Source organism: Drosophila takahashii, chromosome 3L, assembly GCF_030179915.1.
Source record: "Drosophila takahashii strain IR98-3 E-12201 chromosome 3L, DtakHiC1v2, whole genome shotgun sequence".
Taxonomy (NCBI): domain Eukaryota; kingdom Metazoa; phylum Arthropoda; class Insecta; order Diptera; family Drosophilidae; genus Drosophila; species Drosophila takahashii.
In genome coordinates this window covers 25,897,158-25,910,576 of record NC_091680.1, presented here as the reverse complement: position 1 = coordinate 25,910,576, position 13,419 = coordinate 25,897,158, and the positions used below count along the sequence as shown (strand labels likewise).

Sequence of the window (13,419 nt, the reverse complement as noted above, 5' to 3'; positions counted from 1 at the left end):
ACGAGGACGCAACGAGAAATCGTTTGAAGAATCCATCAACAGAACCAAGCTTAGAAAAACCCAGGACTTGAGGAAACAACATTCTTCGACTGTGCTAGCTTTTGCTAAGCTTAGATCAGAAGGTCATGTTGAAGAATCCAAGCTTGTATCTGCAGTATTCAATAAAGAGACTTTTGTAAGGCCGCAAGATGACAAAATGTCCAAAGAGAAAGCACTGGCAGGCAGTATTGGTCGAAGCACGACTTTCTCGATTTCAATACAATATAGTCCGAGATTCTGCTCCAGATAGATTCCCATCGTACTATGATGTCCAACTAGCGAAAAAAGAGTGTTATCCAGAAAGCATGGCTATAAGTGAGACAGTGGCCATAGTTACTCTTCAAGCCCTGATGAATCACACTGCTCAGCTATTAATTCATTTAGAAAAACGCAAGATTGCCACTTTAAAGCCGAGTCAGATGAGGAAGTGGTATTTTGATGGTAGTTCGGGACACAGTTCCTATAAGCAAGCTTTTTGCGATTTCCTCTCAGATTCCTCTCTACTTATCACTTCCATAGTTCCAATAAAAATGACATGTGAAGAATATGTTTTATGGCAGAACCCACGTCCTGGCTCAACTCATTTTGCAGACCTTTAAAAATAGAATACATAAAGGAAACTTTAAGTGTCTCGCAGGCGGAAAATGATCGAGTAAATGCAGAAATCAGTAAGCTAGCTAAAACAGTTGTGGACATAGAAGGCAATGGTGTTGAGGTGAGCCATACACTAATTCTTTCAATGATTGACGGCAAGGTGTGCAATGCCATCACAGAAGCAACATCAACACGAACATGCTATTTATGCGGCTCAACGAGCAAGCAATTTAATAACATAGATAATATGTTACAAAAAGCTGTGAAAACAGAAAATTTGAAGTTCGGACTTTCAATCTTGCATGGTTGGATATTCTTTTTGAATGTCTTTTACATGTTTCTTATAAACTACCCATTAAAAGATGGCAAGCAAGGTCGGTCGAGGACAAAGATATTTTTGACAGTAATAAAAAACGTATTCAAAACGAATTCAAAAGAATACTGGGCTTACTATTTGATGTACCAAAGCCTGGATTTGGAAGTTTAAAATATTAAACATTTTCTCGAAGATTTTTTAAAAATGCTGAGCAGTCTGCAGAAATTACACACTTAGATATGGATTTAATTAAAGAAATTCATACCATTTTAATCGTTATTTCACCAATAAAGAGATTGAAATAGACATTTTGTAAAGCTCTATCCGTGGTATAATATGCCACCAACTCTGCACAAATTTTTTATTCGTGGTCCGGAAATAATTGAACATGCTTTGCTACCTATTGACCAATTAACTGAGGAAGCACAGGAAGCACGGAATAAGAATTTTAAGCATTTCAAAGAATTCAATTCCAGAAAAACCAGTCGCGAAAAATCAAACCAGGATGTGTTTAATAGATTGCTTATCAGCTCGGATTCCATTATTTCTAGCTTTTTTAAAACTCAAAAAAAAAAGAAAAAATGCCAAAGTCAGCTCTAGATCTTATAAAAAGTCCTCCCAGTTCTCAAAATAAGTATGCGAATACATTTGACTGTTCTGACAGTAGTGATGAAAATGATGAATGAATAAAAAATTGAAATTATAATTTAAGTTTGTTTTATTTTGCTGAAAATATAAATCTAAACTTAATTTGTTATCGAAATAAAATCTAAAACCTGATTTACATGAACAAGTATCGAAAAAGAACCGAGATATTCCCCTTTGTAATAAGCGTTTATATGGCAGCTATAAGATATAGTTGACCGATTTGATTTGATCTGATCCCGACACCAAGACTTTCCTACCATACTCCCACCACAGTACTAATTTGGACGGTAAAGCACTTCGGCGGGAGTGGTGTGGTGTGGGGAACAGTTGAAGCCTCGGGAGTAGCAAATTTGGTCATCGTCGAGGGTATTATGGTTCGTTCTCAGTATAAGACCATATTTGAACATAATCTGAAGGCATCTGTGGACAAATAATGCCTCGGAACCTCGGAACGATTCTACGATGCCACGATGCCAGATTTGACAGTTGGAATCTGCATTGCCGAGTAGTAATCGAGTATATTTTTACTTACTCGTGCAGGTCTCTACCACATCGTTCAAGGCTCAACACTTTTCTGTGACCCGTTCAAAATTTTACCAAAAATGTAAAGATTTGGCCCCGCGGCGTTCGTTTTTCATGAAAGAAAAGTAGCGAACGGATTGCTCTTAAATCATGAAAAATGTTGTTGATTTTTTTCGTTCTTTTTTTTCTGGGTGTACGTAAATCAACGCAGTAATCCAACCTACACTCAAAAAAAAATTTTAGAAAATCGCCTATGGATTTGCTTTACTGGCGATTTTTTTCTATATTTCTGGAATATTTCTTGAATTTAATGAATTTTGATTAATTGGAAGAAAATTTTCTTTACCAGTAGAAAATTTTTTTATTTTAAAGAAAAAAATCGCCAGTGAAGCAAATCCATAGGCGATTTTCTAAAATTCAGGGCGATTCATTTTCTGAGTGTAAGAAAGAAATTTCTGTGACAAAGTTATTAATATTGATGCACTTAGGACCGGTTTTTTGAGTCCCTGATAGCTACATATCTTTTCGAAAAACTTAAAGACCAGATAAACTGTTCGTAAAAGCAAATCCGCTTTCTCGACTAAAGCAGACTAAAGCAAATTTATCTGAACGAGAAACAATTACAGATTAACGCACAGAATTGTGCTGTAAAGCGCAAAAAATGGCGTGCTTAGATTATTTTATCAGCTGTTTGGGTATAATTTAAAGGAAAAGTCAGCTGTGATTTCGTTAACTGCTAGCTAGCCATAGCAGTAAGCGAGAGGTAAATAGGTAGGTAAAGCCTTCACCGCGGTACTCAAATGAGCTAAACAAATGGTAAGGAAATACAAAAAAAATACCTGATTTTCCGATGAACACCTTTGGCCGCGGCCCAAAGAATAAAAAATTTTATCTTTGGCTGTGCGCAGAAGCGGTGTGCCAATAACAACATTTTGTAATATTTTAAAATTGGTGAGCCCAGCTGATTTACAATAAGACTATGCTACATGCAATTCGGATAAACTCTGAAAACCTCGTTCACACTACAAAAGAAGAGAACTGCAATACGTACACGAGAAAGCCGGAGTGCTTTCCCTATCTTACACATTGCGCTTTTGTTGCTTGATGCAAATCGTTGTCTTTACTAGTAGGCCTTGCAAATACAAAAATTGTATTTTAACACTTCGTAAAGATTTGATGAACCAACATGAGCATAGAGTAAGAAACTATATAGAGGCTTGCTCTGCCGCTTTCTTCGGCGAATTCGAAAAACGAAAATTTCCCTAATTTTTCATATGTTCGATTTAAACATGCATTTTGGGCCCATGGTGAGTTTTATGGGATTATATATATCTGCACCGCTCTCACTGACTGTTTTGTTTTTGTATGTGGACTCTCACCACTGCTGTTGTTGCTTAGCACATGTTGGATGCGGTGAGAAATCGATGTTCGCTTCGAACTTGGCCTTGAATTGGCTCTCAGCAGAGCTTGGGCAGAGGTTCGGGCAGAGCAAATGGCGTCTCTATACTCAGCGGCCGGCAGCGCCCTATTAAGTTTTGTTCTGCCAGCGCGCTGCTCGTACACAGCGGTCTGCACACACACATCGATGAGCTGCCCAGTGCAAATTACTCGCACAAATATAAAACAAAATGTCAACGCACGTGTGTGCCGACCGCTGCTCTATGCTCTTATGACATGAGGATAATTATTTTTTACGTTTTCTGTAGGTCTGAGCGTCAACTTTCGATTCGGACACATTGAAAACTATGTCAAAAAAATTATTTTCAATCTTTTTCTTTTTTTATGTACTGCTTTAATGGTCTAGAATTTTTCACTCCAGCCAAAAGTACCTGAAAACACACTGTCAAGGGCACAAGTGTTCCGAAAACAAAAAGTTGAGCCTTCTACATTGACCAATCCCAAAGTAGAATTACTGCCATTTTTTAAAATGGACACCTTGTTTAAAAAGTCATCATTAATAGAGCTATTCTCATCATACACTCAAAATAAAATTAACCCTAAAGTCAAGGAAATCGCCCTACTTTTGTCTTCAAGACAAGCTCGCCCTAAATTTTAGGGTCACATTTTTCTATATTTTTGATTTTTTTTGACGTCATATTTCTAAATTTTAGGGTAATTTTACTAAATTTAAGGGCAAAAATTTCTAAAAAGTAGGAAATTTTCCTAAAAAATAGAAATTAAAAACAAAACAAAAAAACATGTTCAATCATGATTTTTTTTGTATATACGTTTATATTATGTACTCCTCCCTATATACATATGCAGGCGTTGTGTGTCTTGTATATTGTGAATGTTAAAGGTTATGTATTTATTATTATGTATTTGCGCTTGGATTTCTTATCTAACCAAAGCCAAATGTTGTTGTAAATGTGGACTACGGGACTGCGGAAGATTGGAAATGTAGAAATTATGATTAGTTAATATTTTATCTTCATGAAAAAAACGTACATTTTTACTTGTCCGTCGGTGAGAATCGAACCCGGGTCTCCCGCGCGAGGAGCGAACGGCCTACATACTGGGCCATTGTAGCACTTAAATTTGCTGTGGCAAACCGAGCATTGTATGTAAAGGGTCAAGCGGAGAATACATTTGAATACTAATTGCATAATTTTGACCATTCGCGTTTTACTTATTTACATACATATATACATATGTATATATTTATGCTATCGCAATTTATTTTATGTGTTGTATATAGTAAATAGCTAAATATAAACCAAATTATTTTCGGTTTACCGCTTGCCATCAATAAAAAAAGGAATAAAAAAAGAGTAAAAAAACAAATTTAAAAAAAAACTTTAAAAAAAAAACTTTAAAAAAAAGGTAAAAATTAGTTTGCTCTGGGACTCGAATTAGGGTCGATTCGATTTCTAACCAAGCGCTTTAACCGTCTGCGCTACGAGTACAGCCGCCCGGCAGCTGACAAGTTCTGGCATTGAACATTTTGGTGTGCCAGAGCATGTGAAAACAACTATTTCTATTTTTTAGAAAAACTTTCTACTTTTTAGAAAATGTTTCTATTATTTAGGGTTAGCTTAATTTTAGGGTTAGGGCACTCATTTTTAGAAAAAGTGTTGCCAAAATATTTTATTATTTTCGTTTGCCTTTCTATTTTTCAGAAAATTATTTCTAATTTTAAGGGCATTTTTTCTAGATTTTAGGGTGATTTTAGTTCATGGTAACCATTTTCTACATTTAAGAAATACTTCCTGGATTTAAGGAAAACTTTCTAGACTTAAGAAAAATTTCCTTAGATTTAGAAATAACTTTCTTGTATTTAGAAAAAAGAAATTTTAATGGCGATTTTCTAAAATTTAGGGTTAAATTTATTTTGAGTGTAGAGCTATTTCGTATTTTTGTGTTTTTTTGCCCCAACCCTCTCCATTTTTCGACCGCGTTAAACGCTATTCTGGGTGAGTTGTGAGAGCATTCAAAACAATCTTTGCAGACCTGTACATCTTTTCCATCCTGGACAAGATTGGTACATAAAAAACAAGTGACTCCAGACACAGCTAAATCGGATAAGCTACAGACATCTTCGAATACATTGGTGATATTCAAAAGAGGTTCTGTAGAACTTTGCGGATTTTTAATTGTTGCCTCGATATCTTCGGAATTGCACTCCAGATCTTCACGTAGAGCGTTCTTTTTTTTTTTGCTGAGCAATTTATCAATTAATTTACTCCCACGCCGCTGGGCCTGTGGCCGCGTCTCCGGCTGCGGCTGGGACTACGGCTCCGGCTGCTGCTCCGCTGGGCGCCGTCCCGTCCGACCAGTTCAGGTCGTGGACGACGCCCTCCCACGCCGCTGGGCCTGTGGCCGCGTCTCCGGCTGCGGCTGGGACTACACAGCTAAATCGGATAAGCTACAGACATCTTCGAATACATTGGTGATATTCAAAAGAGGTTCTGTAGAACTTTGCGGATTTTTAATTGTTGCCTCGATATCTTCGGAATTGCACTCCAGATCTTCACGTAGAGCGTTCTTTTTTTTTTTGCTGAGCAATTTATCAATTAATTTACTCCCACGCCGCTGGGCCTGTGGCCGCGTCTCCGGCTGCGGCTGGGACTACGTCTCCGGCTGCTGCTCCGCTGGCCGCCGTCCCGTCCGACCAGTTCAGGTCGTGGACGACGCCCTCCCACGCCGCTGGGCCTGTGGCCGCGTCTCCGGCTGCGGCTGGGACTACGGCTCCGGCTGCTGCTCCGCTGGGCGCCGTCCCGTCCGACCAGTTCAGGTCGTGGACGACGCCCTCCCACGCCGCTGGGCCTGTGGCCGCGTCTCCGGCTGCGGCTGGGACTACACAGCTAAATCGGATAAGCTACAGACATCTTCGAATACATTGGTGATATTCAAAAGAGGTTCTGTAGAACTTTGCGGATTTTTAATTGTTGCCTCGATATCTTCGGAATTGCACTCCAGATCTTCACGAAGAGCGTTCTTTTTTTTTTGCTGAGCAATTTATCAATTTAATGCTCTCTTCAAAATTTAACCTTATTTTTAATTGAGTTAAACTCGATTTCAACTGGTGCGCGGCTAGCTGGAATCCTGCCGTTTCCAAAATGTTTGCGGGCCAAACTAGACCACAGAGGAATTGTCCTGATCGGCTTTAGAAGCCGTTTTGAGAACTGCTCGCATTCACGAGGATTAAGATCATCACCTTTCTCGCTTTCCACAATCTCATCTACTTCCTTTTTTATACCCGAAGCCCATTCAGCGAGGTAACTGGTCGTTCTATGTGTTCACTAGGGCGGTTTTTTATAATACATTTTTTTCTCACCCTTTTAAACACAAGATATTTGTGCAAAATAACTTAAACTAAAATCCAAAAAAAAATTTAAATTAAATTAAGTCTCAAAGTATCCAAAAAGATTACTCATACGGCACGTAAGCCAGTATGAGTTTTGGGTAGGCAAATCTTTTCTCATACCTAGAGTTGTCAAATATTTGATTTCGTTCATAATCGTTTACAAAATGGAGAGCACCTTTTTTTGGTTGGAAGGCTGAATTTAAATTTTGATGAAGAAGAAACTTTGCCGTCAAAAAAGACCGTACTTCTGAAGCAAACCTTATCTGAAAGTGCTCAGCTTGTTGCAAAAATGCTGGTTACCGTATGGGAGAGAAAGGAAATTCGAGTACGTCCTTTGCATCACATTAAAGAGCAAATTTTGCGAGTGCATAAAGAATGTTTTAATATTAAAAACTTTACCGCAACAGGTTAAATTTATTTGAAATTTCTTTGGATACCGTATTTAGTATCAATAACGCAATGGACAATGCAGAAGTTTCAGAGGCAGAAATAGAAGTCTTAGATATGGACTATGAACAAACTTCAAGCGATGGCGAATCTGAATGCAGTTCGAAGCCAAACTGAAAAAAAGCAAAAATACGAAACTCCAAAGAATTTTAAAAAAATCTTTCATAACGCCAAAGTTGGTCGAGGTTCTGGATAGGTGTCAAATAAGTTCTCGAAGCGCAGTTTTCCTATTAGAAGCTACTGTGGAGGCCCGCGGCATAGGTTTGGATACGGTTGTCATAAGTCAATCCAGTATATTAAAGTGCCGAGCACAGCTGCGAAAAGAAAGACCCGAAAAGATAAAAAAAGAACTTCGCCGAGGTGGTACCTAGAGCCATGCTACAATTATAGAAGGTAGTCGGCAAAAAGCAGTCCGTTAACAATACTCACAACAAGTGCGAGTGAGAGGAGTGTGCGTAGTAAGTGCGAGTGAAACGACAATAGAGCTTGTTGTTTAACCCTTAGATGGTGCATGGGGTTTAAATATTTCATTTATAGTAAAGAGAGTTAAAGTTGTTTATAATTTAGTTTTTAATAATTTTGAATTTGAAATTAATCCTTGTTTTGTTGTTGTTTCGACAGAGGTTGCAGAACGTCATCGTTACACAAGGGTTAATACTCTGAAAAAAATCGTCCGCACACAACCTTTTCCTTTGACAAGCACTGACAAAAAGCCGAACGATTAGGCAGCCGACGAGACTACCTTCTATAATTATACCATGCCTAGAGCGTTAACCGTACACTGGGATGGAAAGCTTGTTCCTCCGAATAGTGAGTAGTTCTTCTTCTTTTTCCAAGTATTCTTACTAGCTTATCTATTCAGATGCAAATGATAAGCCAGTCAAACGTCTTCCAATTATACCGGACTTGGGAAAGAAAAACTTTTGGATACGCCGGAAATCCCTAACTCCTCCGGTAAAGTACAGGCAATGGCTGCAATAAATTCCTTAGGCGTCGTAAATGATGTAGCCGAACGAGCAGTACAAACGATGGAGGATTTCCACGGCAAACTGACACAAAGCAAGGAACAAACACAATGCGTTCTTCAATGTGTTGAGCACCACAGAAAAACGTATCCCAATCGTAACAGAAAAACACTTTCGAACAATTTTGACGAATAACACGGCTTAACAAGAAAAGACAGACGGACATGGCTTGATCGATTCTCCTGGTGATGCTTATCAAGAATATATAGGGGAGTGTAGGGTAATTTAACGAGTATGGTAATGTGACGAACTCGACGAATCTCACATATAACGTCACGACAAAAATCCAAATAAATCTAGTCGTCTCCTCTTATCGTGTCGACAATGTATTTACACTTTAAATTTTACAGTAATATTATTAAGAAGTCTCGTAATTTGTTCATGAGGTAATTTTTTCTAAAAAGGAGGTGTGCAAACTAGCAAACTTATTGAATTTATTTGTTTTAGGGCCGGTTTCTCGAGTCCCTGTCAAAGTCCCTGATAGCTATCTGTTCGAAAAACTTAAAGACCAGATAAACTGTTCGTAAAAGCAAATCGGCTTTCTCGACTGCTTAAATTTATCTGAACGAGAAACAATTACAGAGTGCTGTTAACGCACAGAATTGTGCTGTAGAGCGCAAAAAATGGCGTGCTTCGATTATTTCATCAGCTGTTTGGGTATATGTCAAAGGAAAAGTCAGCTGTGATTTCGTTTCTTCTTCTTGGTTGGCTATGGGAAATCAGCTGTCATTCTATCGAGTCGAAAACGCTTAACAGGGACTCCGAGTCCCTGTCAAAGTTAGCTCCCACATTCATGCTCGAGAAAGCCAAAATGCCTTAGCAGGGACTTTTTCTGTTCGAGAAATGTTAGCCGGCACTCGAGAAACCGGCCCTTAGTAGTTCCAGAGCGAAAATGGGTGGAAAATAAAATCATATAAATATATGCTTGTATAAATGGGATCTTAATCAAAATTTTTGGTACTTGACGATTTTTTTTGTTGACCCGTTTGACCGTCCAAGTGTACCTTGTAAGGTATTGTGACGAACTTTTTGTAGGGTATGGTGCCACGCCCACTCTAACTCCCACAATCGCTTATATACGATTTTAAAAATTTCAATATTTCGGAAAAGTAAAAATGCAGTTTTATTGTGTTTATCAATACCTATCGAAATGCAGAAGAAATTTTTTTAATCGGACCATTCGTTAAAAAGTTACGGCGGATCAAAGTTTTTATCTCCATCTCCTTCGCATTCCCTTTAGCTGAGTAACGGGTATCTGATAGTCGGGGCACCCGACTATAGCGTTCTCTCTTGTTTTGCTTTGTATTGTTATTAGATGTGCCGTCAGTTTAATTTAATTTTAAAAAAAATTTGCACTTTGACCAATTATTTTTTAAAAAGTTTGGCCATTATCTTATTACTTCTTTCTTTTCCGTATCCAAAATGACTTTTTTGAATTAAATATTTTTTTTCTGTAAAAAGCATGGTTTACGCCAAACGCTGTGGGATATTGCTACGTTGGAATTTTGAATCGTACTTTTACAGAAATATGCTCAGTAGATGTAAGCAACTTTCTGCTTTTACACTTTTAAAAAAATTTACTTTTGGGGAAGTTACACGAAAAAAAATTCGTTCGTCACCTTACCATACAACTTTTGAAAGTGCAAAAAAATAATGGTTCACGCCCAGCGCTGTAGGACCTAGCTCCGTTGGAATTTTAAATCGTACTTTTACAGAAATATGCCCAGTAAATGTAAGCAACCTTTTACACTTTTAAAAAATATTGCTTTTTGGAAAAGTTGTATTCAAAAAACGAAACGTTCGTCACCTTACCCTAAACTCCCTTATACTTTATAGGGTCGGAAAAGTCTCCTTCACTGCGTTGCAAACTTTTGACTGAAATTATAATACCCTATACCATAAAATGCAAGGATATAACAAAATAAATAAATTTATGAATTTTCGGTACAATTATATTGCTTTGTTTGTTTTTAATTATTTTGGCCACGATACACTCTTAAGAGGGTCACCCCATGTTACATCTTATTATCCACATATTCTGCAATGGTTTGGGGGCGATTAATTAAAAAAATTTTTAGTTCTGTGGTGCGACTCCCATAAATATTGAAACTTATATAGCCATAGCGATTTTATTTTTCTTTAGCCGTTTGTAAAGGTGACAAGGTTACCTTTAGTAATAACAAGTCTACGCCCTCTATATGAAATTAAAATATTTGATCAAGGGCAACAGTACGTATGAGTGATAAACTTAAAGGTCAATGCGAAAGTACTAACGGCCGGTTTCTCGAGTGCCGGCTAACATTTCTCGAACAGATAAAGTCCCTGCTAAGGCATTTTGGATTTCTCGAGCATCAATGTGAGAACTAACTCTCACAGGGACTCGGAGTCCCTGTTAAGCGTTTTCGGCTCGATAAAATGACAGCTGATTTCCCAAAGCCAACTATGAAGAAGAAACGAAACAACTGACTTTTCCTTTGAAAATAATCGAATTATTTCCTTTGATGAAATAATCGAAGCACGCCATTTTTTGCGCTTCACAGCACAATAATTGTTTCTCGTTCAGATAAATTAAAGCAGTCGAGAAAGCGGATTTGCTTTTACGAACAGTTTATCTGGTCTTTAAGTTTTTCGAACAGATAGCTATCAGGGACTTTGACAGGGTCTCGAGAAACCGGCCCTAAATCGCATTTTTTTAAACTTTTTCTTTTTGGTATGTCTTAAATGCACCAATGCGCAAATTATAAGGAGGTGAGAGTGGGACCTTAGAATTTTTCATAAAAAAAAAAAACACCCTAGTGTTCACTTATTGTCGAAAGTGTTTTCAGTCGGATCTGTTAAGGGGTTATATACAGATGTACCGCGCAAAAAAATTAAATTTTATCGATTTTTTTTGACACTATAAAAAATATTTATTAAAAATGTTTTGCCGACGTTGTTTAGTACATGTTTCTGGGTAGGGGAGTGTAGGGTAATTTGACGAGTAGGGTAATGTGACGAACTCGTCGAATCTCATATATGACGTCACGACAAAAATTCCAAATAAATGTAGTCGTCTCCCCTTATTGTGTCGACAATGTATTTACAGTAATATTAATAAGAAGTCCCGTAATTTGTTCGTGAGGTAATTTTCGCTAAAAATGTAGTGCGCAAACTAGCATACCTATTCAATTTACTTGTGTTTCAGCAGTGCCAGAGCAAAGATGAGTGGAAAATAAAATCAGGCAAATATATGCACGTATACGTGAGATCTTTATCAACAGTTTTTGGTACTTCGCGTTTTTTTCTTTTGCGCCGTTTGAGAGTGACACCGTTTTTGCTCCAAGTCTACCTTGTAGGGTATCGTGACGAACTTTTTGTAGGGTATTGTGACGAATTTTTTTTATTCAAGAATTTTAATTGTTATCGTTGATTATTTGTAATAAAAATATAATAATACCAGATAACATTTACTGCTGCAGTTTTATTGTTGTTTTTAATAGTGACGTCAGTTTAATTTAATTTTAAAAAAATTGCACATTGACCTTTTTTTTTCTGTAAGTTTGCGTATTATCTTATTACTTCCTTCTTTTCCGTATCGAAATTAACTTTTCCGTAAATTATATATAAAACAAGAGAGAACGCTATAGTCGGGTGCCCCGACTATCAGATACCCGTTACTCAGCTAAAGGAAGTGCGAAGGAGATGGAGTTAAACACTTTAATCCGCCGTAACTTTTTAACGAATGGTCCGATTTAAAAAATTTCTTCTACATTTCGATAGGTATTGATAAACACCATAAAACTGCATTTTTACTTTTCCGAAATATTGAAATTTTTAAAATCGTATATAAGCGATTGTGGGCGTTAGAGGGGGCGTGGCACCCTTTTGAAACAAACTTGCGCTGCGTAGGAACTCCTAAAATCTGCATGCAAAGTGTCAATCTTCTAGCTTTTATAGTTTCCGAGATCTCAGCGTTCATACAGACAGACAGACAGACAGACAGACGGACAGACAGACGGACAGACAGACGGACAGACGGACATGGCTAGATCGACTCGGCTAGTGATCCTGATCAAGAATATATATAGTTTATAGGGTCGGAAACGCTTCCTTCTGCCTGTTACATACTTTTGCACGAATCTAGTATACCCTTTTACTCTACGAGTAACGGGTATAAAAATGTATTGTTTTGTTTGTGAAAAGGATGATTTACACCAAACGCTGTGGGACTTGACTACGTTGAAATTTTGAATCCAATTTTTTTAGAAATATGATTAGTAAATGTAAGTAACTTTCTGCTTTTACACTTTTAAAAAATATTGATTTTTGGAGAAGTTGCATTAAAGAACAAATCGTTCGTCACCTTACCCTACACTCCCCTACTTATTAAAATTTTTTCATAAAAAAATATTAAATAATAAAAATGCTATGTTCCAAAATAGTCTTTTTTCGATGGTGACTTGCGGTGGACATCATATCCCGAAAACGGTTCGTTTTAAATCGAAAATTTAAAAAAATGTCGTTAGTATATTGCATTGCCTGGCGACGGTTTTAATACTCTAAAAAGGAAGTTTTCAAAAAAAATTAAAATCCTTCGTCCAAAAAACAAGATTCTAAAACATTCGCGTTTAAAGTTTCAAGTTTGTAACGGCCGATGTGTAGGTAGTGCGCTATAAATAGCTACGACTTCGGTTCTAATGCTCCGATCGTTATGAATTTTTGTGAGAGTATTCTCAACAGTATATAATTAAAGAATATGCAATAAAAAAATCGATTTTTTCATCTATCACAACTGTATATAACCCCTTAAATGATATAAATAGTATTCTTATAACGAAGAAAAAAAAATTAAGTAAATTACACCTATATTTATACCCGTTACTCGTAGAGTAAAAGGGTATACTAGATTCGTGCAAAAGTATGTAACAGCTAGAAGGAAGCGTTTCCGACCCCATAAATTATATATATTCTTGATCAGGGTCACTAGCCGAGTCGATCTAGCCATGTCCGTCTGTCCGTCTGTCTGTCTGTCTGTCTGTCTG

General features: G+C 37.3%; 1 protein-coding gene across 1 annotated transcript; it reads right to left on the bottom strand.

Annotated features, from left to right (window-relative positions):
• Positions 1-5,798: 5,798 nt before the first annotated feature.
• On the bottom strand, positions 5,799-9,193 carry LOC123002997 (skin secretory protein xP2-like). Its single transcript, XM_070214982.1, has 3 exons — positions 9,153-9,193; positions 6,148-6,423; positions 5,799-5,970 (listed from the first exon to the last, which is right to left on the bottom strand). The coding sequence occupies exons 1-3, from the start codon at positions 9,191-9,193 to the stop codon at positions 5,799-5,801; spliced, it is 489 nt and encodes a 162-aa protein (XP_070071083.1).
• Between the last annotated feature and the right edge of the window lie 4,226 nt (positions 9,194-13,419).